Here is a 25,674-nt window from a genome sequence, read left to right as displayed (position 1 = left end):
AGGAAAATACATGGGGAAATCCAACGCAAAAATGCTCAAAGTAAAGGGAGTTTGTGATGTATGGGGTGTTTCTTAAAGGCAAGATACTGAAGGCACAGTTGTAAACAATTCCGAGGAAGAAGTGGGAGGTGTCTAAAATAACCAGGGTGAACGTTCCAAGAACTTTCAGATGAACTGAGATTTAAGAGACATGTATAAAAAATGGCAGAAGAGGGAAACCACCAAAGAGGAATATGAAGAGGCAATACTTGTAGGGGGGAAAGATAAAGGTCAGAATGAGTCCAGGCTCATAAGAGAGATTAAAAATAATAAAAAGGAGATTTGGGCTATGCTTGCTACTGCGCAGAGAAAATGGTGAAATGCTAGCAGGTGACTGAGAAAACACTGAACTATTCAGCGTTTTTGCTTCAGTCTTCTTCCTAAAGAAAAGCAGTGCTCTAAAACTAGAACAAATCATGCAGCAAGGGACTACAGCCCAGAATAGCAAAAGAGGTAGCAAAAGAATATCTAGCTCTTCTAAATTAATTCACATCTCCAGAGCCAGATGAATTGCATCCAAGACTATGAAAGACACTCGGAGATCTAATCTCAGAGGCACTGTCAATAATTTGTGAAAATTTTTGAAGGATAGGAGGTCCTGGCAGACTGGAGTGCAAATGTTCTCACCGTGTTAAAAAAGAGCAAAAAAAGGATCCTAGCAACTACTAATCAGTCAATTTGTCATTAGCGGGAAAGATTCTAGAACAGATCATTAGTCAGTCTGTGTGCACTCAGAAAGGGATGATGTGTTTGTTAAGAGCCAGCATGGGGTTATTCAAAAAAAAAAAAAAAAAAAAAAAAAAAAAAAAAAAAAAAAAAAAAAAGGCCATGCCAAATTAATTTTCTCTCTCTCTCTCTTTTTTGTGGTAAAGCTAGAGGCTTGATAACAGAACGAACCCAGAGTGTACTCACCAGAGCGTATTCTTCATCCTGAAGAGAAGTGATGACTGGGATACCTCAGGGTTCTGTCCTGGGCCTGATGTTGTTTAACATCTTTATAAATGAATTAGGTTACAGAATAGAAGGGCATGCTTATCACGTTTGCAGATGACTCCAAACCAGGGGGTCCAGAGATTGGAACAGAATTCAAAATGACCTTGATCAATGTGAGAACTGGGTCAAAACTAAGAAAACAAATTTAACAGGGATAAATATAAGGTGCTACATGTAGACAAGAAAAAAATGCACAAATATAGGATGGGTGACATTCGGCTTGAAAGCAGTACATGTCAAAAATCTATGATTTGGTGGACCATAAGCTAAACATGAGTTAACAATGTGATGCAACAGCCAAAAAAGCAATACAATTCTGGGCTGCATCAGCAGGAATAAAATGAAAGAAAAGTTCCAATCTATTATGCTTTGGTCAGAATACCTCACCTGCAATAGAATACAGTTCTGGGTACAATAGTTGAAACAGGACATTGACAAGCTGGAACGTGCCCACAGAAGAGTGACCAATATAATCTACATATTGGTCAACAAAACAAGCCTTATGAAGAATGACTTAGGGAGCTGGTTATGTTTAATTTGGAGAAGAGAAGATTGAGAGGGAACATGATAGTTATCATGAAATATTTGAAGGGATGTTATGTATGAGAAGATGGAGCAAACTTGTTTTGTGCTGCTTCAGAGACTAGAACCAATGAATTCAAATTACAAGAAAAGAGATTCCACCTAAATATTAAAAAGAAGGTTTTTTTTACCGTAAGAACTATTTGGTAGTGGAATAAGTTGCACTGAAGGGTGGTGGACTCTTTATCTTTGGGTGTCTTTAAACAGAGGTTGAATGAGCACCTTTCAGGAATCCTTACACTGTGTATTCCTGCACAGCAGGGAATTGGACTAGATGGTCCCTGTGGTCCATTCCAGCTTTAAGATTCTCTGATTCTATGAAATCATGAACATTCACAGTTAGTGCTTCATAAGAAATGGGAAAATTCTTGCTTGTCTTTTATCCCAAATATGGAAGCATGGGGGTCTTTCTCTCTTCTCCTTGCCACCCAGCTGTAAACAAAGATGATACCTCTTCAAAGGCTGTTTCTTACATTTGGTAATTTTAACATTTGTTTCTCAATTTGTATACAAGTGGACCCACAGCTAATCCCAGCTCTCTGCTATGCAAACTTGCACTTGCCTTATACATTCATTATATTTTTACACGCAGGAGTACTTCAAGCCATTATATTTTTACATCTAAGAGTAACACAGTAAACTGTACTTTATAATTTTCTACATTTCGGTTTGGGCTTAATCCTATAATCCCTTGCTCATTTTAAAGCTGTGGCTGCTAGGGACAGGGACTCAGAGATACTTGCACCATGAAGGCTATCCAGGAAATAAAAGGACCAGACTTGCACCAGATTGTATGGTGGTTTTGTACTAACATGATGTGAAGCCAAACAAACTGAACTGAACCACCTGGTGGATCCCCTGCATAATATCACAGTAAGGCTGTGATCTTATGTGAATTTACATTGGACTAAACATACATATGATCAAACTGTAAGATGTACATTACAATAGTTATCTTGATGGAGAGTCTTCCACTGCAGAAAAGATGCCAGAAAAATTAAATTGTATCTCAGACCTGTAGCTGCTAAGTTAGCCAGCCTTCTATTGTGAACTGAATGCATGGATCCAAATGATTAGCCAGGAGAGAAGTGTGTGCAAGTGTGCACATGTATGGGTGGTAGGAAGGACACTCTTCTTGTAACCAGAAACTGTAAAAAGCAGCGAGCCTGTTGTTTAAAAGCTTTGAATTCCCTTTCCTCATGTGACAATTGTGAGGCTGAAGTGCCTCACATATCTCAGAACTGGGGCTCAGAATTGTATGGCCTTCCAGGTATTGACAAGTTCTAACACCCAATAGCCATGGCCAGACTAGCCACTGAGAAGGACTGTTGGGATTTGCAATCCAACAACTAAAAGGGCACACAGTTCCTACCCCTGTACTAAATACTCCAAAAGGCAAGCAGGTACATCCTCCGGATCACTGACAAATGGCTAGAGCCTCATCTCAACACAACATTATAGAGAGAAATCATATTTCACCCCTTGAACAAGAGGTGTCTTTCTGCACTTGTAAACAGACTGAAATAGAGGATGTAGGAATCCCAACTGCTAATCTGATAAAAGAACTTTCAAGAACAAACGTGGACACTGGAGGACAGCCCAAATGACTTTGATAGAAGCTACTGTGTGAATCAAAGTATCCCGCCAGGAGTTGTAATACCATTTGCCCTCCAAAGAACCTGGCCTATTGTTAGTTCCAACTACAGTAGACCTACTGAATCAGTTAGATTCAGTTAACTCACCATTTAAGAACGGATTCATTTGATCTACTCTAATTGCAACTACCCAAGAGGAGATTTTATTTGACATTAGACATCACATTATTTACTTACGTATTCTTCAAAGTTTGTTCACAGCCAACTGAGCAGCTATTCTCACACACTAAAAATATTAATCTAGTTTAATTGACCGCACCCCAACTGCCTTTTCATAAGCCAGTGACTTCAGCCCCATGTACTGCTGGCTGCAGAATTCTCTTAAGGTGAATTTGGGAATGGTCTATTAAAAGATGAGACAGGCCACTCTTTTGCAACAGTTTGAAGTTTCCTCTCCCAGTACATTTTTTTTTTGTTGAGCACCTCCATCTTGATTCTGTGTTCCTCTTCAGCCATCTCACACTCCCTTTCTATTTGCTGAATCTTTGCCACATGCACTTCATTCATCTGGATCAGCTGCAATTGCAAGATAGACATTTGCTGGTGGTGCTCTTCTTCATGCATCTTTTTCAGATCACTTTCTTGGACACCTTTACTCCTGAAGTTTTTATTTCCAGTTATTCTCACAGCTGAACAGGAGGGTTCTGGTTGTGAGGTACCTTCACATACCTGGAAATGTACAAGTTCTTTCTCTTCATCACAGAGTTCTCTGTTTATAACAGTGAAAGGTTCTGCAAAAATAATAAAACCAGTTAGCAATCAATGAAGCATTTTTAAATTCAAATGTGTGGAATAATATCTGGAATACCTGGATTCCCATGTTCCTCAGCTCTGATGCTTACAGCATGGCCTTGGACAAGTCACTGTTTATTAGCTTACTGAATGATGTTTTGATGCAAAAGGATATTGTAGCACCTTTAAGACTAACTGAGGGAAAGAAATTTGTAGCATAAGATTTCACAAAGTTTACTTCATCAGTTGCATGGAGTAAATTGCTTTCAGACAGATAATTATGCCCACGCAAGAGCAGGTGGGTGAACAATAACAAATCTTAGGGTTAGGGTAATGAAGTGACAAGTTGTTTTAACAATGGTCATTGGAGGACAAAATCTTTCCTCTAACTTTGTCCCCAACAAACCATTGTTAAAACTGAACTTGCCAGTTCATCACCATACCCACAAGATTTGCCTTGCTGATACTATTTACATACCTGCTCATTTATGGGCATAAATGTCTGTCTGCAAGCACTTTGCTGCATGCACCTGGTGAAGCAGACTCAGGTCCAAAACTCACTGCAAAAAAATCCAGTTTGAGACTACTTTAACTGCCCTGGCTCAGTTATAGGGAATCCAGAGTACTGTGGTATATTGTGGCACCAGCGCTCTCTGACAGAGAAAGTTAAATGTCTCTCAAAATTAGTTCCCAGAATTCCCTAGCATTGAGCCAGGACCATTAAAGCAGTCTCAAACTGGATTATTTCTGCAGAGTATTTTGCAACTCAGTCTACAAAAGCTGATGCTACAAACTTCTTTCTTTCAGTCAGTCTCAAATGTGCTACAATATATTTTGTATACAAATCCAGATTAACACAGCTATGTCTCTGATGTTTTGCTATGAAGACAAAGTGGGGTAGTCTGTGCAATTCCTTGATATCATTCCAGGAAGACAGTGAGGTCAAAGGAATCAATCAATGTCAGTGAACTACTACTACGATGAAACTTGTCAGCTCTCACTGAAACAGATTCAAGATACCACAATGAAGCACTATTGGCTACCCTATGGTATCATGAAACCACAAGCATTATCACAGGATGGATACATTTTTGTTTTGTTATGTTTTCCACAGCTGGAGGCAGCCTCAAAGAGTTTGCTGCTTGACAGTCTTACTTTCACAATTGACACACAGGTTTGGTAAATTTGAATGTTTTTTTCCAAAAACCACCCAAACCTGTTAGGCCAGATTTCAGTTACAGCTACTTTGTAGGTAGGGGAAATCTAGCAGCACCTTTAAGACTTTTGTGGATATCAATCCTTCAAATACCCTGATAGAATGATATTTCTATCATGTTGTTAAAGAATAGTTATACAGTTGTGATGCAGTTTATGATGTTTCTGAATAGTCCTGGCTGGGGCTATAGATAACAACTAGTGGTATTCTATTTATTAGTTGTCACGAATGAGGTACAACTAGTTCTGGAAAATAATGCCACCCTCTCAAAGGTGGCCAGCATTTACTGGCTTACCAGCAGCCTCCCCATCTTAAACAAATACTCAACTACAACAGTGTACAGAATGTGGGTACAAACCCAGATACCAATTTTGTCCCAAATCTACTATGGTTGCAACATTACAGATGATAACAATGTTACCCACAACTTCAGAGGTGCATTTATTTGCTCATCCTCAAATGTGACATCTACCATCCTATATCAGCAATGCCCCCGTATATTTTGCATTAGACAAACAGGCCAGTCTCTGCACAAAAGGATAAATAAATCTAACATTGGATATTGCAATGCCCCAAAACCAGTTGCAGAGCTTTTCATCTCTACTACACATATAATACTGACCAAGTGGTGGTTCTTGAAAGATTTGTTTTTTCCCCAAGACCGGAATGAGAAACTGCTGAACTGGGATATATTCACAAATTCCAATCTGCTAGCTGAGGTATCTACAGAGATAATGGTTTCATGGCACTACATAATACCACTTCTCACAACTGCATATATAACAAAAGGAATATCCTCAGAGAAGGGTTTGAAATCTAGGAAACTGACTTCTGGTAAGCAGATGTATTTGCTTACATACAACAACAATAAAAGATCACGTTCCAATTGGCTTGTCCCAATTTGAATCTTTATGGCCTGTTACAGACTGCCAAAATAAAGCTGCTTCGGGTCTCTTTGGAGATATGCTATTTAAATGATGCATGGGTCCTAAGAGTCTGGAAGCTGCACCAAAGCTGCCCTCCAGTGCTTAGGAATGGAGTGTGGCTTTGGTGCGACCTCCAGACTCTTAGGACCCATGCATCATTTAAATAGCATATCTCCAAAGAGACCCGAAGCAGCTTTATTTTGGCAGTCTGTAACAGGCCAATGAATCTTATTAAACTCTATCCCTCTTTTACAACTATGTAACTATGCTTAAAACATGTTTCTTTGTAAGCCTGAAAGCAAGGAACTCTCAAATTAATGAATGTAACTTGCTTGTGTGAAGCACTATGTGCAAGATAACACAAAATAAATAAATAAATAAATAAATTTTGATAATGATGATAAAGGGCACCTGAAGAAGTGGATGAATATCTGCAAAAGCCCATGCTAAATTAAAGGTGCTGCTAGATTCACACACACCCCCCACCGCCCCAATCCCATTTTGCTTTTTCGTTTGGCCAGAAGCAATGATGGGAAAAAAGCAGCATGTGTATGCATGTGTCAGGAACAAAGCTGTCTGTCTGTCTCCTTCAGACTTTTCTCTCAAGAGTTCTCTAAGAATCCACAGACATTGGTTGGGAGATACAAAGTCAAACTCTGGAAGCATCCGAGTACCTCAGAACAGCAGACATATATAGGGGTAGCTGTGTTGGCATGTAACAAAGTACAATAACATCCAAAGTGCACAAAATAGTGATATTAGTAAACCAGAATGCACAAAATGTATGTTGCAAGCTTTCGAAGCTCCATTGGCTTTATCAGGCAAAGACGTTAAAAATCATATGGGGGGGGGGGGGGGAGAACGACAACATTAGTCACACACCTGCATTTTGAAGATGTTACTGTTCTCAGTTCAAGTGGTGTTGGAGGGACATTCATGCATGTTGTTCCCTCCTCCTTCTAGCCATGTAGTTACTCCAGGAAAAAAACTAAGTTTTTAATTTTTATATTTTTAAAGAACTAGGTAATTTATATCTCAAGAGAAGCATCTCTTTTTGTCTTGCCAACTTATTTTCCTGGAGTACCCACATGGCCAGAAGGAGGAGGGACCAACATGTATGAATTTCCCTCCAACAACACCTGAACTGAGAACAGTCACATCTTCAAAATGCAGGCTTGAGACTAACATTATCATTTTCCCCTCCTGTATGATTTTAACATCTTTGCCTGATGAAGAAGTCAGTGGAGCTTTGAAAGCTTGCAACATACATTTTGTGCATTCAGGTTGTTCGATAAAGGTATCACTGTGGTGTTTGGATGTTATTGTTCAAAACAGATGATTGGATACAATCTTCCACATGCCTTAGCTATAAGCTGAGAAGAGACCTAAAGGCTGTTTGTTTTGCAATATATTCTAGATGCAATCTCCAAGCACTACAGAAGCATGTGATTATGGGAACAATCCACTGTTCCCTCCTGCAAGCATGGATCTGAAACTGAAGTTTATCTAACTGCCCAGAACATGGGGGACTGTGGGCATTTTAAGCTTTGAAACACTGCTCATTGGACTGCAAGACTACAAGATGTAGGTAGGATAGAAATGCCCTCCAGTCCCAGACTGGTCTTACAGAATTACAAATCAGATCCTAGTATCCTTTTTTACTCAAGGCAAGACAGAAGACTCTGGAAAGCCACAAACCTCTAACAACGAGTCAAACAAGCTCGCATGGCATTTGGAACATAAAAGTTTTTAAAAGTGGCAAATAAAATATGAAGAGGTTGAGTAATAGATACAATTTTCACAGTCAGGTTACTTATTGGAATGAAATGTAGTCGCTAAGCCTAGGACACAATTTAAACTCTCCATCGTTATTTTCCTTCCTCTCTTAAATTTCCCTTTATTTAAAAGAAGTGCTGCTATAACAACAGTTTTCAGGCATAAAGTACAGGAGAGGCCTGCACTCATTTGCTTAACACTGGATACCTGATGTAGTTAGGGAATGAACAAATGACATATTTTCTATTTGCTTTTGGAATATAAAGTTATGTGAACAGTTTAGCATTGGTCCCTAAATTCCAACTGTACCTTGGCTGGAAGCTTCAGGATGATATTCAGAATCTTCTTCTGGTGGATTGTGTAAAAAGTATACTTGCTCAGGTACCATGCTGGTGATCTTCTCTTTTCCTAAGATGTGATTACTTATAAGTGGACTAATACATCTTTTTACCTTGTCTCGTCTTTCATGTGCCATTATTTTCTTTGTCCGTGCCTTGATGTTCTCCCAGCATTTCTTCAATTGCTTGAAGTCTCGGAGAGAAACACTTGGTTGAGAATTATATTCATGAGCAAGTGCCTGCCAGGTCCGTTGTTTCAGTGCAATAGTTCTTGCATCACTTTTTTTACATTCGAGTACATATTTGTATTTCTCAACTAGTGCAAGCAGTACACTCTTCTCAACTTCAGAGAAGTATTTGGCAGGCTTTATTACTTCACTGTTTTGCATTTTCTATCAATTCTCCAGATTGTCAAAATAACCTATGAAAATCAAGAGAAGTGGTTTACTTTTGTCATCATGAATGATTTTACAGCATTTAACATTTTGATCACAAAACATTTTTTTCATAGGATCATCATACCATAAGATACACAATCATGAACAAACAATGGGAACTGGTATTTCACACAATTCACACTATCATAAGATGCTGACATGGCTATTAGCCATCTATCCACCCCCATTAGCCACTCTGGCAGTTAACTAAAGCACCTATGTTAAGAAGCAGCATTCCTCCAAATATAATATGCCAGGGACAAATGCCCTAGTTGTAAGCTTCCAAAGGATGTACTGTAAGGGTGGTTGGTTCTAGGTAATGAATCCAGGAGGCCTTACACAGTACATACTATTATTCTACTTCTTCTTGGCTTTACTTCGCGAACGGAGATTCAGGAAGGATTCATCCATGCTTTCTACAAGCGCACTGATGTATCCTTCAAGCCTGTGCAATGGATTTTTCTGGTGGAGTGCAGCATGCACAGAACTGGCTTCACCTTTTAAACCAGAGGTTCGACTGCTGAGGCCTTGACAAGCATGGACAGTGGCAGCGAGGCCCTCGGGTCGTAGGTTTGATTAGAGTTTCCTTCTCTTAGATGGTTGACCTTACAGGGTTAAACGAGCACCATCTGCCCGGGTTTGGGATTAGAGTTTTACTTCTCCTAGGATGGTTGCCATAAAGCTACAGAGCCCATCCTGCCCTTTAGTGCTCTTGGTCAGACCCTTCGGTTGTGACCTGTCTGGCATGGGAGGCCCTACCAGTGGCTATTATACCACCGCCAGCATAGCTCACAACTTCATTAGGGTACGCAAGCCTCTCCCTCACACAGTCAGAGCATAGCTGGAGGGGAATAGGAGGTCGGAAGATGACAGTTAAGGGGGGAGGAGTCTCTTCCTTCAGGCTAGCCCTGATGGAGCTGGGTCTGCCTGATCACTCCCTCTCAGGCCGGAAGATGACAGTTAAGGAGGGAGGAGTCTCTTCCTTCAGGCTAGCCCTGGTGGAGCTGGGTCTGCCTGATCACTCCCTCTCAGGCCGGAAGATGACAGTTAAGGAGGGAGGAGTCTCTCCCTTTAGGCTAGCCCTGATGGAGCTGAGTCTGCCTGATCACTCCCTCTCAGGCCAGAAGATATCAGTATGCCTATGGGATCCTGGGGTTGGCAGTTTGGGAAGGGGCATTTAGAATTCTCTGCCAGATTGCTCCTCTTGTGCCTCAAACACTAAGCTTCAGGATTCCATAGATTGTAGCCATGGCAGTTAAAGTGGAATCAGAATAAGTGTGTAGTGTGCCAGACTACGTGATTTTTGTGGAGTTTTGGTCCAATGACCTACCATAGCAATTTTTTGTTATGTACAACTCAAAAAATGTACATTTGCTGGACATGCATTAGCAATATCTTCTTACAAATGGCAGTGGGTGTTATGCTATTTCTCTTTTTAGTTGAAGAAAATGAAATAGAATTCAGTGATTTTTGGATACAGTTATTATACATCCTGATATTTCATCTTGGTGTAGATCAGGGGTAGGCAACCTTTTTGAGCTGGGGGCCGGGTTGCTGTCCCTCAGGCAACTGGGGGGCCGAAGCCAAATAAATAAATAAATAAATAATTAAAAAAATTTTAAATAAATAAATAAACCGGGACAAATGTAGGACAAAATTTTCAAATGGTGGACACTTTTTTTAAAAAAGTGGAGGACACGTGAAAAAATTTGCTGATTTTTAAAAAAATGTTAATATAAATGCATGTTTGTGAGGCTTCTATAGACAATTGCCCCTGCGCGCGAGAGGCCAAAGGCCCCGGTGGCAATCAGCGGCAGGACCGGGCTGGGGCCTGTCCCAAGGCCTCGCCGAGCCGCATTCGGCCCGCAGGCCGCAGGTTGCCTACCCCTGGTGTAGATGGTAAATTGTGTTCTATAGTCACAAATAAGGATCATACTCATCTCCTTGCATACTCAACTAAAGGGTGTTCTTCAGAGTGCTAATATTCCTATCAATTTCATTAGGGAATATAGAAAGTGGTATCAATTGAAGAAGTGAGAATGTACTTCTGCTGCTTCTTAGATACCTTTGCCATTCCGACTTTTCAAGCCAAATAGCCTAATAATCCCTAAATGGGTCTACTCTGACTAGAAGATCAAAACTTCGAGTAAATCAAATTATTCCAGAAACTTATCTGGAAACTTTTTGTTTTGTTTTGTTTACTTATTGCACAGAACTATAAACTACATTTCATACACTTTCAGGAATTCACTTCTGAGACACTAAATAACAATCTTTCCTTTGGTTTAAATATATAAATTTACATACTTGCTTAAAATTATCAACATTACCAAACAAAGGATCAGAGATGTAATTATGCAGGAAAGCAGGGCACAGATTTAAAACTACTTGTCACCATTTCCTCTTCCATCTCAGCTTCTCATGTGTGAATACAGCAGCTGCCATTAGGAACAACAAGACTTCAGGTAAGCCTCAGTTGTCCCCAATGGCTGTGTCTGCATGCACATGGCACCACTGAGGATAGCGGTATGGTCACATGCAAGCCCCGCAATTGCAGACAATGCGGGCTTGACATTCACAGATGCTTAAATCTGCGGATGGCAAGTTCACGGATACTGAGGTCCCACTGTATTTGGACTGAAACTCCCCCCCCCCCCCCGGCAGTGGGAATCACTGCAATAAGCCAGAAAGTACCAAGGTTTTTAGTTCACAATAAGCCAGGGATCCTACACACACCTGGCTTTTGGGCCAGGAATATGCACCCTCTGTGTGCACAGGCATTCCATATGACATGGGTTCATGTTTGTACAGAGGATATTGAATGAGAACTATTAAATGCAACAAGACCAACAAATTAACTATAACCCCTATGTTCTCAATGCAGTATGGTAGCCCATCATTACATTTGTAAATGTCCTGGTTTTGCTACCTGTCTTATGATTTTAAAAACAGAGGACTTTAAAAGCAGCTAGCAGGTTATAACATGCCGGCTGTGTTTCTTAGGTTACATTATGGGTATCTGAAATACAACACAGCTATGCAGCCCCAAGAACAAAGCTACCAACGTCATACCCAACTTAAACCTACTTCCTCCACCATCTTGAGGGAGAGAAAGGCAGGGCAGCTCCAACAGGTCTTGCCTGAAAGAAGAAGGCCCTCCCTTCATCCACCATCTTGAGGGAGAGAAAAGCAAGGCAGCTCCAACAGGCCTTGCCTGAAAGAAGAAGGCCCTCCCTTCATCCACCATCTTGAGGGAGAGAAAGGCAAGGCAGCTCCAACAGGCCTTGCCTGAAAGAAGGCGGCCCTCCCTTCAGTCACCATCTTGAGGGAGAGAAAGGCAAGGCAGCTCCAACAGGCCTCCGAGGGAGAGCAGATCTGCTGGACTTTCCCCCTTCCCCACCACCATTCCCTTCTCCTTTTGTTTCTTGTCTTTTTAGATTGTAAGCCTGAGGGCAGGGAAATGTCTAATTAACAAACTGTAAGCCACTCTGATAGCTTTGGCTGAAGAGCGGGGTATAAATAAATATTATTATTATTATTAAACGGTATATACAAAATCATAGAATCATATAGAATCATAGAATTGGAAGAGACCACAAGGGCCATCCAGTCCAACCCTCTGCCATGCAGGAACTCTCAGTCAAAGCATCCCCGACAGATGGCCATTTAACCTCTGCTTCAAGACCTCCAAGGAAGGAGACTCCACTGCACTCCGAAGGAGTGTGTTCCACTGTTGAACAGCCCTTACTGTCGGGAAGTTCTTCCTGATGTTGAGGTGGAATCTCTTTTCCTGTAGCTTGCATCCATTGCTCCGGGTCCTAGACTGCCTTCCTATTGAATGAAAATTTTAAAAATGCAGCTTCAAGCTAGAGATTTCATTCAGGTTGTTTGTCTATAATATATATCCCTTCTACAATTTAAAATTACTGTTGCTTATTTTAATTGATTATTTATTTATTTATACCCTGCCCTTCAGCCCTAAAGGCTCTCAGAGTGACTTATAATTATAATTATTTTTACTTAGACGGTTCCCTGCCCTCAGGCTAACAATCTGAAAACATGACACAAAAGGAGAAGGGAATGGTGGTGGGGAAGGGGATCAGGTCCAGAATTTCTTCTCTCCCTCTGAGGCCTGGACCAAGGCAGATGGACTGGAGGGAAGGCTCTGCTTCTTAATTTAGGCCAAGCCCGATGGAGCTGGGCCTGCATCTCTCCCTCCATGACTAGATGGTACCAGATGGACTGAAGGGAGGCTATTTTATTTACCGGTAGGTCTATCTTTTCTTTCTGTATCAAATGCATGGCACGTTGAGGTCACTGTCATTTACAGTGGTGTCCTGCACCGGGATGTCATCCGGTGTGGGGGCGGGTCCAAAAGGACTCACCCTCACCTCCTTGCCCGGCACACCTTTACGCTGTGTAAAGTCACACCAAGCAAAAAGGGAGGGAGAGACCCAGGAACCCCTTCCTCCCTGCCTGGCGCAACTTTATACGCAAGTAAAGCCACACCGAGCCGGGAGGAAGGGGTGCCCTGGGTGCCTTTGTGGCATGTGGCAGAGAGGTGAGGGGGGGGGAGACTCAGCTGGGTGTCACCCCCTCTTCTGAGGTGTCACCTGGTACAGTCTGCACCCCCTCCACATACAAACACACCAGTGATGCTACTGGTCATTTAAGACCTTCAGATTTGTTGGGAATGTCTTAAACTGTGCTTCCAATTTGCACTTCAGCTATTTCGTTAAGTATCTAGTTTGATATATCCATTAAATATGTTGATTTAGAGGTAGGAAACATAACTAGAAACAGCAGTCCAAACGGGATGTCATTAAAGATCAGTAACTATGGTCAGACCCATCCTGTCCAGGGAATGTTGTGCAGCTAGCTTTTGGACTACAGTTGCCCCTTGGAAGGTGTGGGGTATCCGTTTCAGACCCCCCCCCATGAGTTCCAAAACTCTCACATATTCAAGCCCCATAGGCTTGAATGGGCCGTGTGCATGCAGGGCGCGCGCTTCATTGAGGTTAAAGGTGGTCGCCCTTCTGCGGATTTTCACATCCACGGATTTCAAGCCTGAGGACTTGGAGGGGCAGATGCAGTAAGAATACTATTTGTGCTGGGAGAATGGGGCATTTAAAACTGCTTGAAAATTGCAGCTGGTCTAGAATGTGGCTGTTAGAATGTTACTAACAGGATCAGGCAGTTTCGGGCATATAAAGTAAGTTTTTCTTAGCACTTTTTTCTTTGACTTTCTTTAGTAATTGTTCCAGGTCTTTAAAAACAAATTACAATTAAAAACTTATAAAGATGACAATTAAATTTGCAGGTAGGTGACACCAAAATAGGAGTAGCTAATAGGATAGGATCAAAATTCAAAATGACCGTAGTAGACTAGAAAGCTGGGACAAAACTAACACAATGCATTTCAACAGGGAGAAATGTAATGTACTACGGTTAGGCAGAAAAAGTGAAAGGCACAGATATAGGATGTGGGACATCTGGCTTAACAACAGTACATGTGAAAGGGGATCTAGGAGTCCAAATAGACAACGAGTTGAGCATCAGTCAACAGTGTGATGTGGTAGCTAAAAAAGCCAATGCAGCTCTAGGCCGCATCAATAGACGTAAAATGTTTACATCGAGGGAAGAAATAGCACCACTCTATTCTGCTTTGGTCAGGCCTCACCTGGAATAGTGTCCAGTTGCGGACATCACAGTTCAAAAAGGATGTCAACAAAGTTCAAAAAGTATGTCCAGAGGAGGGAGACCAAAATGGTGAAGGGTCTAGAAACCATGCCCTATGACAGGGGTCGGCAACCTCCGGCCCGTGGGCCGGATGCGGCCCGCAGGCGCCTTTCTGCCGGCCCCCGGTCCCTCCTGCCGCCAAAATCACCGCCGATTTCAGCCGCTCCGGCTGCCATTTTGCCCTTCAAAATGGCGGCGCCCATTAGGAGGCCCGATGCGGCCTCCGGAGCCCTGAAACAGGGCTCCAGGAACCACACCGGGCCTCTGGGAGGCCCGATGCGGCAGCTGGAGCCCTGAAACGGGGCTCCAGGAGCCGCACCGGGCCTCTGGAGCCCTGAAACGGGGCTCCAGCAGCCACACCGGGCCTCTGGGAGGCGCGATGCAGCCTCTGGAGCCCTGAAACGGGGCTCCAGCAGCCGCACCGGGCCTCTGGGAGGCGTGATGCGGCCTCTGGAGCCCTGAAACGGGGCTCCAGCAGCCGCACTGGGCCTCTGGGAGGCGCGATGCGGCCTCTGGAGCCCTAAATCGGGGCTTCAGGAGCCGCACCGGGCCTTCAAATGGGCACCGCCCACCTCCCTCCTGGCTCCGCCCTCCCTCCTCCCTTCTATAAATGGAGGGGTGGGGGAAGGAGGAGGAGGCAGAGAGAGAGAGGGTGGGAGGGAGAGAAGAGAGAGGGAGGGAGGGGAGGAGAGAGAGAAAGGGTGGGAGGGAGAGGAAAGAGAGGAAGGGAGGGGAGGAGAGAGAGAGAAAGGGTGGGAGGGAGAGGAAAGAGAGGGAGGGAGGGGAGGAGAGAGAGAGAGAGAGAGAGAAAGGGTGGGAGGGAGAGAAGAGAGAGGGAGGGAGGGGAGGAGAGAGAGAGAGAGAAAGGGTGGGAGGGAGAGGAGAGAGAGAGAAAAGGTGGGAGAGAGAGGAGAGAGAGGGAGGGAGGGGAAGAAAGAGTGGGAGGGAGAGAACAGAGAGGGAGGGAGGGGAGGAGAGAGAGAGAGAGAAAGGGTGGGAGGGAGAGGAGAGAGAGAAAGGGTGGGAGGGAGAGGAGAGAGAGGGAGGGAGGGGAGGAGAGAGAGAGAGAGAGAGAAAGGGTGGGAGGGAGAGGAGAGAGGGAGGGAGGGAGGGAGGGGAGAAGAGAGAGAGAGAGAGAGAGGGAGGGAGGGAGAGAAAGAAAGTGGTTTGAGACAGTGGCATGCATTTTTTGCTGTTTTGTGGCCTTGCCTAGTCGCTTCCATTCTCGCAAATATTGCTATTATTATTATTGTTGTTATCCTTTGGTATTCTCTTTGCAAAATCCCCCCACATGGACTTGCTTGCTCTTTTCGGGGTTGAGACAGTGGCATGCATTTTTTTGCTGTTTTGTGGCCTTGCCTAGTCGCTTCCATTCTCGCAAATATTGCTATTATTATTATTGTTGTTATCTTTTGGTATTCTCTTTGCAAAATCCCCCCACATGGACTTGCTTGCTCTTTTCGGGGTTGAGACAGTGGCATGCATTTTTCCTGTGTTATGGCATTGCCGGCCCTAGTAGCTTCTTGCAATTATTATTATTATGATGCGGCTCCGCCCCCGATGGTGGAAACTCCGCCCTGGCATGTGGCTCCACCCCTGGATAGTGGAAGCTCCGCCCTGGCATGCGGCTCCGCCCCAGAGGGTGGAAGCTCCACCCCCATGTGCAGCTCCGCCCCCAGTTGTCTGAGGGACAGCAACCCGGCCCCCAGCTCAAAAAGGTTGCCTACCCCTGCCCTATGAGGAGAGACATAGGGAGCTAGATAGGTTTACCCTGGAGAAGAGACGGTTAAGGGGTGATATGATAGCTGCATAATTTTGAGCATTATTGTGCTTATGTGAGAAATTAGTGTAATGATCCTGTAATTACAGCAATCTTTTCTGTCTCCTATTTTGTGGATAAGAATGTATTTTGATCGCTTCCAATTGGTGGGCCACTGTTTTATTTTCCATATTTGTTGGAACTTGATTCTGTCACTGTGGATTGTAGCAATTCTATTGGTGTATCATCTGTTGCAAGAGATGCAGTAACGTTGTATTTGAAATCCAACTGCACCTCTTCTGCGGACGACAAGCCAAGAGGGAGAGTGATCAAGTTGTCTTTTTCACGTGACCCAGTAACTTGTCCACATCAACAGTATTCACAAATTGAAACAGATTCAGTGGCTCGATATATATAGTAATGCATGTGAGTGTAATCCCACTCACAGAGTCTCTAGACACCTGATTATTGACTCCAATGATGGCAGTTAGGTCAGCTCTTATGTGAGAGATTTTATCTGCAAAATGATTATTAAAAGTGACACAACAAGCTACTGTAGGGTCTAAGGTTGGGTTCAGGAGAAAGGATGCCTTAGTTAGACCTCTCAGCTCCCTGAACAACTCAGCTGGATGTTAAGTCACAGACACAATATTTGCAGAAAAGAAAGCTTTCTTTGCTGTATGTATTGCCACTTTACAGGAAAAAAATGTTTGCTACATTGTGTCTTGTTGCACAGAAGTCAAGTTTTCTGCCATCTGGATTCTAGTCATTGTCCTTGCTGTTTCAGCTTCCTGGGGGGCCGGCCTCTGTATACCAAGAACCTTGTTTGAAAATGGATGAGAGAGGACTTTGGGGTTACAGTGTCAATAGCCCTGGTTAGTTTTTTGTTCCATTTATCAACCAGAACTTCAACAGGGTCATTGCTAATGCCACCTGTATATCCCTCCAAGGCCTCCTGGAATCTCAAGGGATCCATTAACCTTTGATGAGGGAGCTAATGGGCCCTCCACCTCTGCAAAGGTGGGTTGTAGTTGTGATGCTAGCCATGACTAGAAAATGATCTGTCCATGACAACTCAGCCATATTTATATGCTCCAAGCTGAAAACTGCATGAAGGATGTGTGACCTGCTGAATGTGTAGGTCCTGAAAGCAATTGGGGTGGGCCCATATTTGTCCTGGATACCATGAGCTGTGTATAAGTGCACCTGACAAACTGGCCTCCAACTGTATGTTGAAGTCCCTCAGAAGCAAAAGTCTGGGGGACTTCAGTTTTTTACTGCACTTTAAGGCAAAAGCAACTGAAACTGGCATAATCTGAATCAATTCTGCTGTATTTTTTAGACTTTGGAATCTCTCGTCTCACTCCACATTCTTATTAAACATCATTACCATCATAACTCTATGCATATTTACTTGGAAGTATCCCTATATGTTCAGTGTGCTTTATTCCTAGGTAAATACACAGAGAGTCACTGCGGCCTAGTGGTTCTGGAGACCAGGGTTTGATTTCCAGATTGGCTTTGGAAACCCACTGGGTGACCTTGGATAAAAAACAAACAAACAAGCTTCATTTATATACCGCTTCATACCGCCTAAGCAGTGTCTAAGCAGTTTACAGCTGTAAGCTAATTTGCCCCCAACAATCTGGGTACTCATTTTAGTGACCTCAGAAGGATGCAAGCCTGAGTCGAGCTTGAGCCCTTTTGCTGGTATTGGACTTGCAACCTTATGGTTTTTGAGTGAGTGGCTGCAGTACAGGCATTTAACTACTGCGCCACCAGGGCTCTTACTCTCTCACTCTTACTCTTCACTCTCTCAGCCTCAGGGGAAGACAAGGGAAAACCTCATAGTTTTTTGTGGTTTTTTTTGGGCTGTGTGCCTGGGAAGGAGCGATTTGCATGTGTATTGTTCTGTGCTGATGGCAGGCCTCTTTTGCATTAGCCTCCCAGGCTGAGGCTTGCCATCAGCAAAGAACAACACACATGTGAATCACTCCTTCCCAGGCTCACACAGTACACCCACTTTTTCCAGGCAAAGCATTCTCTGAAGATGCCAGCCACAGATGCTGGTGAAACGTCAGGAAGAAAATCTTCTAGAACATGGCCACATAGTCTGAAAAACCCACAAAAAACTATGGATGCCAGCCATGAAAGCCTTCGACTTCACAAGGGCAAACCTCATCTGAATCAATGGCCGGTTACACACCGGCACTTTAGTGCGTGACGAGCACGCACTAGGATTACAAAAGGGTGGTGCTTCCGCACCGCCCTAACCCTAGTGCGTGCTTGTCACGCACTAAACGGCGGTGGCCCTTCCATATGGCCGCTGCCGTGAGGACGTCACGGCTGCGCCACCTCTAGACGGGGCGGCGCAGCCGTGACGTCCTCAATTCGCGGCAGGGCGCCTAGGGCACCCTTTCCGCGGACCAGGAAGGAGCTCCGTTTCGGAGCTCCTTCCTGGTCCGCGGCGCCACTTTGCTTCGCTGGGCGCAGCCTTCAGACGGCTGCGCCCAGCGAAGCAAGGGAGAAAGGGGCGAAGTGGCCCCTTTCTCCCCCTCCCCGCCGCCGCGGGGTGTCCTTGGGGCTTGAAGCCCCAAGGACACTCCTTTTCAGGCTGCGGGGAAGCGGCGTTTTGCTGCTTCCCTGCAGCCCGAAAAGCGGCGGATCGGGGCCTCAGCGGCTGCTGGTGTAGCCACTGAAGCCCCGATACTCTGGGGAAAGGGGCGGGTCCAGACCGCTCCAAATGGGCAGTCTATAACCCGCCAATCTTGTCAAGTAAACCCCAAGATCACCATAAGTTGGAAATGACTTGAAGGCACACAACAACAACAAATACACATAAGGTTACAGCACAACCTTACTAAGTGCACAACCCTACTCCTGTCTGTTTGGTTCTACAGCAACGAATCCTAAATAAGTGTAGACTCATCCCTCCACACTTGCGGATTTGACTTTTGCAGATTTGATCATTCATGGATTTGATTAATATGTTCTCTCTAGGAATATATAGGTCCTCCAATGCAACTCTATGGTCGACTTTAACCAAAAGTAGCACTGAATGACCTAGAGATTCCTAGAGGGAACACTCCGCTAGGCCTTTGTAGCTCTTCCAGTGCAACTCTATGGTCAATGTCAGGCAGATGTTGACCACAGAGTTGCACTGGAGGCCCTAGAGAGATTCCTAGAGAAGTGTTCTCTCAGGTGAAAACATAGTGTGGGCTGTGTAAATTTACAGTGCTTTATAAATAAAGGTTAATAATAATAATAACAATCTCCAACTCCCAGAACTCCATATACTTGAGCCAAAAAGAGTTAAAGCGGTGCCAAACCGGGTTATTTCCCCAGTGTGGATGGAGCCAGAGGAGCCTAGACCTGTTTACACGCTTCTCTAACGTCTTCTGTAGAAACAAGCACAAGGAGACTGATATAGATATATATTCTTACCAGGCTTCTGGGCATGAGGGCCCCGTCAGACGTCTTCCTTTTCGTCGATGCTGCCCTTTTGCTTCTAAGAAAGCGGCGCCGCTTCCAGCCGGACAATGGAGGGCCGGCTGCCCATCCCTTTCCAAAGGCGGCCACGCGGAGGCCCTAGACCCCGCAGCGACGACGGAGGGCGCTCACGTTCTTCCTCCGCCCTTCTTTCCTGCCCCTCCAGGCCCCAGGGAAAAGGGAGGCTGCGGCGGCGCCACCATCCCTCTCGCTCCTGGGACGCCTTGGCTTCCGAACGACGGCGGCGGCGGCGGCGGCAACAGCAACTCTTGCGCCCAACAAAGCACCACCATTACCTGCCTCCTCCTCCCACTCTTCTCTCTCCTGCTAGGCGCCTGAGCCCGTTAACCTCCCACTTCCTGCTCTCCCCAAATTCCGAAGCAGGCCCTCGGGGGAGAAAGGAAGACCAGCCCAGAAGCCCCCCTCTCGGGATTTCACCGGAGGCTCACTGCGGACGCTGCCCTCTCTGGAGACGGACGGAAGAGCTTCACTGACCATCACCCTCCTCCTCCTCCCCCTTCTGTTCTTAATCCAGGCCGGGTTTTCGGTAGAGCAGGGCCTCAACTTCCGGTCCGGACAGGAAGCTGCTTTCTGCGCACGCGCTCCGGCGGCGGAAGTTGACTTCGCCTATCGCCTTGGCATTCTTGGTACTTTGTCCAACCTGCTTTCTTGCCGTCGATGGTAGGCCTCCCAGTGTCAGGCGACGTCTGTCTTCACCCCAGTCTGCGAATGCAGAGCCCCCCCCCCGGCCTTTTACTAGAGATGACAGCCATTCAGTGACACAGGCAAGAATTCAGGCGAGGACTCAGCTCTTCCTTATGCCTTTTCTCTCTCATCTAAGTCAGACTGAAGTCCACTTTAAAGCCAGCATTCATAGAATTATAGTGTTGGAGGAGGCCTTGGGGGCCATCAAGCCTCTGAGGAAGTAGACTGAGGTCTAGGAAAGCTCATGCTACAATTTCTCTCTTTCAGTGAGTCTCAAAGGTGCTACAACTCTCTACATTATCATTATCATCATCATCATTATTATCTCCAGCTGCATCTCAGGAAATATACTGAAGTCTAGGACAGCCAACCTCTCTCTTTCAGTGAGTCTCAAAGAGGCTACAAATCTCTCTATGTACTGATTCTGTAGACTAACATGGCTATATCTTTGGATTCCATTTACAGAGCTGTTAATTTGTTGGCCCCTTCTGGGATATTTTCTCTCTTGTGTAGAGTTCTTTCTTTCACAAAAATTCAGGAACAGTTTTTCCAAGTTACGAAACAATTACATGAAAGATATTTTGGTGTAGGGAGAAGCCTGTCACTTACATTGCGTAAGACAAGTTGTATTGGGTTTTTTTGCAGTATGGGCAAGGAAGCTAGGAGAAGTGATATGTGTGATTGTCTCAACACCAAGGCATTCCACATGAGCAGAGGTTCTTTCTCTATAGACGTTTTGAGATGTATGTTGCACCTCTGAAACTTTCCTACATTTCAGCACTAAATACCAGTAGCCACCTTATCCACTAGAAACACTACTTTTCATGATTTTCCTGACATTCTGGGGTGACTAAGAACCAGCATGCAGAGCTGTGTAAATAGTCTGATGGGTTAGTAGTTCCCATCATAAGTCACCGCTCCCATCATCGTATATAGTGCTGAGTAAGCAAAATTGTGTTATAGCAATAGCAAGTACATTTCTATACAGCTTCCCAGTGCACTTAAGCACTCCCTAAGTGGTTTACAATGTGTAAGCTAATAGCCCCCAACAAGCTGGGTACTCATTTTAGCAATTTCTGAAGGATGCCAGGCTGAGTCAACCCTGGAGTCCTGGCTGGTATTGAACTCACAACCTGTGGTTTGTGAGTGAGTGGCTGCAGTACAGGCATTTAACCATTGCACTACCAGGGCCCTCTTAATGAGAAACTAATGGCCACAGTAGAACAAAATATTCTATGAAACGGCAGGAAAAAAAGTGAAACAACTCAAGAAAGATTGAATATGCTCATCAGCCAGGAAATGCTAAATGAAAGCCATGAGGTATGTGTGTGTAATGGAATGGAACATTCTTCAAAAAAGATGTTCTTCATTGGCACACATAACAGAAGGACTCTACACTTCAGCAGTTTGTTACAGGGCCTCCTTGTAGAATTCTGTGAACAAAAATGGACTTGGATCTGAATTAGATGAAAGGGGAAAGGCATAAGGAAGAGTTGGATTACCTTCTATTCCTGGTGTTCTGAGTCCTTGCCTTAATTCTTGCTTGTGTAATTAAATGGTTGTCATCTGTATTAAAGGGGGGGGGGAGGGAGTCTATGTTTTTAGACGTTGATGAAAATAAACATTGCCTGTCACCCTGCATGACACTGGGTGACTCACTACTGATGAGCATGTTTGGCCAAAATACCAAATTATGCACACAAAGCTACTGAAGTCAAGGTGCATACTACCTATAGCAAGCCAAGATATTTTGATACATAAAATAGGAAATCCAAGTACCTTATTCCCTACATGTTGGCAAAAACAAAATAAACAGTCTCCTGAGCTTTCATGACACTCAAAGTATACTGCCTCTTTGAGCTCTTTTTCATAGTAGTCAGGGAGTCAAGTATCTAACATTTCCACACAATAGTAATATAGGTGGCTGGAAATTCCTGGCTTTGTTGCCTGATTCAATGGACGAAGGAATAGAGGGCATGCTTATCAAATTTGCAGATAACACCAAACTAGGAGGAGCTAATACCTAGCTCCTTGAACAGGATCAAAATTCAAAATGTTCTTAATAGATTAGAAAGCTGGGCCAAAAGTAACAAAATGCATTTCAACAGGGAGAAGCATAAGGTTCTAAGGCAAAAAAGTTGAATGCACAGATATAGGATGGGGAATACCTGGCTTGACAACAATACATGTGAAAGGGATATGGGAGTCCTAGTAGCCCACAAGTTGAACATGAGCCAAATTCAACAGTGTGATGTGGTGGCTAAAAAGGCCAATGCAATTCTAGGCTCCATCAATAGAAGTATAATGTTTAGACTGAGGAAAGTAATAGTGTCATTTCATTCTGCTTTGGTCAGGCTTCACCTGTAATACTGTGTCCACTTCTGTGCACCACATTTCAAAAAGGATGCTAACAAGCTGGAATATGTCCAGAGAAGGGAGACCAAAATGGTGAAAGATCTGGAAACCATGCCCTATGAGGGGCAACTTTTGGAGCTAAGTATATTTATCCTAGAAAAAAGAATTTTCAGAAGTGACATGATTGCCCTGTTTAAACATTTGGAAGGTTGTCATGCTGAAGATGGAGCAAGTTTGTTTTCTGTTGCTCCAGAGAATAGGACCCGGATCAATGGATACAGGAAAAGAGATTCCAACTAAACATTAGGAGGAACTTCCTAGCAGTAACAGCTGTTTGACAATGGAATATGCCACTTCCGAGAGTGGCAGAATCACCTTCTTTGGAGGTTTTTAAACAGAGGATGGATGGGTGGCTGTCAGGGCTACTTTCTGTATTTAATGCCTGGCAGGGAGTTGGACCTGATGGCCCTTGAGGTCTCTTCTATGATTCTATGAATGTTGGCTTCAGTCACAAGTTGGACTGTGTGACAGAAACATACCAAAGTGATTGATCTTTAATTTCAAAGGATTTTTGAAAAGTAGACTATGCCCCAGTACATAAGAACTGTTGAAAACAAGTAGTGTTAGCAGTACCTGTGGGCCATAAACAAAGGGAGGTCTTCCAGGTTGCTCTGCATCACAGACTTGGAAGGACAGACATGCCAGTTTGTCACAGTATTCTGTAAAGAAAAGAAGGATGTTCTAAAAGAGCTAGAAGCCAGATAGAACCATACAGAGGAAGCTAAAGTGAGTAGTTTAGAATGAAAGGACAGCGGGGGGTTGGATTAAAAACAACAAATCTGTCTTTCCTGTGCTAAACAGAAATTTTGCAGCTTCTAAAACTACGTCATCCAAAAACCAAAGTGTGGTCTGTGTCCCCTAGAGCTATGAGCTATGTAGTGTTACATAGCATAGAAGGGACAATGTCATGTATAAAGTGGCCAACTTACGAAGTTAGGGGGATGCAAAGTTGCTTGATTTTCAAAATAGCAATACAAGAACAGTTTAAATTTTTATATGTGGCAGCACCTTGATACAGTGTGGAATTGACAGTTGGGAAGTGATTATTTGGTTGTGTTAATACCAAAGAAAAGAATTCTGTTTACACACACACACACACACACACACACACCAGAATTCAATATGAGATACAAAAAATAAATATATATCATGTATCATTCAAACATTTTGAACTAACAGTAACTAAGGGTTGGAACAGATGGGTGCGAAAGAGTGGCCAAAGTTTGCTCCAGCTGCAAACAGGTTAGGACCCCACAGCCCACTCTCAAATCAGGCTGCTGCCGCAGGACCCAAACCACGCTGCCAGGAGCTGGGTTATCCTGTCTCTTTTTTGATCCAGAACGTGGCTTCAGGCCACTTTCAAGGTATCCGTCATTTGAATGCCATACCTCCAAAGTGACTGGAAGCTGCTTCATTTGGCCCATCTGTTCCCAGCCAAAGAATACAAAGCAATTAATAAAATGAAGCTGAAAACCAATAAGACACAGGGTTAAATTTAAGAAGTGAACTTCCTCAGATTGTCTCACTGAGATGTGTAATAGTCATTAAAGCCTGTGCCTTTCCAGGGGTGCTATTTTTATTGCCAAGTAATTTCACCAAGTCCTAAGGACAAAATATTAGATTTCTTATGAGCATCAGATATTATCTTTCATGTGTGGGTGGGTGGGTGCTAACAATACCTAACTGTAGTACAACTTACCAAATCCAAGAGGCAATATAGTTTATAGAATGGTAGTTAATTGCTTGGATTTACATGAAGGAAGGCATGTAATATGATGATCAGAAGAAGAAGAAGAAGAAGAAGAAGAAGAAGAAGAAGAAGAAGAAGAAGATTGGGTAACCATGATATCAATTCAGCATGCCATAAGTTACCTGTACAAATTCACTTTCCGACATAGGGGTAAGCTCGAGTAAAGCATATTCCCCCTGGCACAGCTGAGTCTGCAAAGGTCCCATCTCTCTGATGAAAAGTCCTTTGCTATTGTTGTCTCTCACTGAGACATTGTGCAGCTGGGACCTTAACATCTTCTTTCATCCTAAACCAACATGAAAAACAGCAGTTAGAGAAGAAGCACAGAGCCAGGTTCCCCTGTGAGTTAGAAATCCATTGGTTAGAGAGTGAGAGAGGTGTGAGTCCATGTTCTGTCAGAGACTTCTCCTCCACAATATTTAGATAATATTGCCTTTCAAGATTATGTCACATTGGCCTGAAACAGATGGGCCAAATAAAGCGCCTTCTAGGCGCTTTTGGGGTGTGGTGTTCAAATGACACACACCCCAAATCACCCAGAATCCACTCTGAGGCCACCTAGTGTGGCCCAAACCTGGCCACAAAGGGGTGGTAAAAAGTCCCTCCTGCCAGTGGCCCATTTGGGACCACAGCAGCATCTGGCCTCAGGAGCACAGTGTCTGGTCACTGTGGTCCTGAAGTAATCAGTACTCCCAGCATGTTAGGAGAAAAAAGCATAGATCTATGAATTGGCCATAAAAAGGGAAATCATAAGAAAAGTGAAGGCTAGTTAAAGAAAAAAGTCATTCCTAGATACCTATGTTTTGGGAGAAGCTTTCAAGTGATGTGGAGCACATTCAAAATGTTTCTGGGTTGTTTTTTTTATTATTATTTAAGGCTTACTTGAATTGTTTATTTCACATGTGAGTATTGTTAGTTTCAAATAAACAGCATTTCAAAGCATGTTGTGATGCTTGTCTTTTCTGTGGTGCATGAACCTATACTGATTCTCCCATATTAATCTTGCCTCTGGTACCAAAGTTTCTGTTAAAAAGGTAATTCCCAGGAACATATCTACTTCATTAACTGAGGTGTACTATGGCTAGAGATGATATGATAGCCCTGTTTAAATACTTGAAAGGAT

At 43.8% G+C, this 25,674-nt stretch overlaps 1 protein-coding gene across 2 annotated transcripts; it reads right to left on the bottom strand.

Moving 5' to 3' along the window:
* Window positions 1–844: 844 nt before the first annotated feature.
* LOC149309449 (myb/SANT-like DNA-binding domain-containing protein 3) lies at window positions 845–20,187 on the bottom strand. 2 transcript variants are annotated; one of them, XM_089532487.1, is made up of 4 exons: window positions 19,637–20,187; window positions 12,443–12,525; window positions 8,229–8,678; window positions 845–4,000 (listed from the first exon to the last, which is right to left on the bottom strand). In XM_089532487.1, exons 3-4 carry the CDS (start codon window positions 8,644–8,646, stop codon window positions 3,591–3,593), a joined length of 828 nt encoding a protein of 275 aa, XP_089388613.1. In that variant the 5' UTR covers window positions 8,647–8,678; window positions 12,443–12,525; window positions 19,637–20,187; the 3' UTR covers window positions 845–3,590. The 2 variants fall into 2 exon arrangements, with proteins under 2 accessions (XP_089388613.1, XP_089388612.1); XM_089532486.1 differs by lacking the exon at window positions 12,443–12,525.
* Between the last annotated feature and the right edge of the window lie 5,487 nt (window positions 20,188–25,674).

The sequence above is a fragment of the Sceloporus occidentalis genome, unplaced genomic scaffold (genome assembly GCF_023333645.1).
Source record: "Sceloporus occidentalis isolate IW3139 unplaced genomic scaffold, rSceOcc1.0.p SCAF_7, whole genome shotgun sequence".
NCBI lineage: Eukaryota > Metazoa > Chordata > Lepidosauria > Squamata > Phrynosomatidae > Sceloporus > Sceloporus occidentalis.
This window is presented reverse-complemented; position numbering and strand designations above follow the sequence as displayed.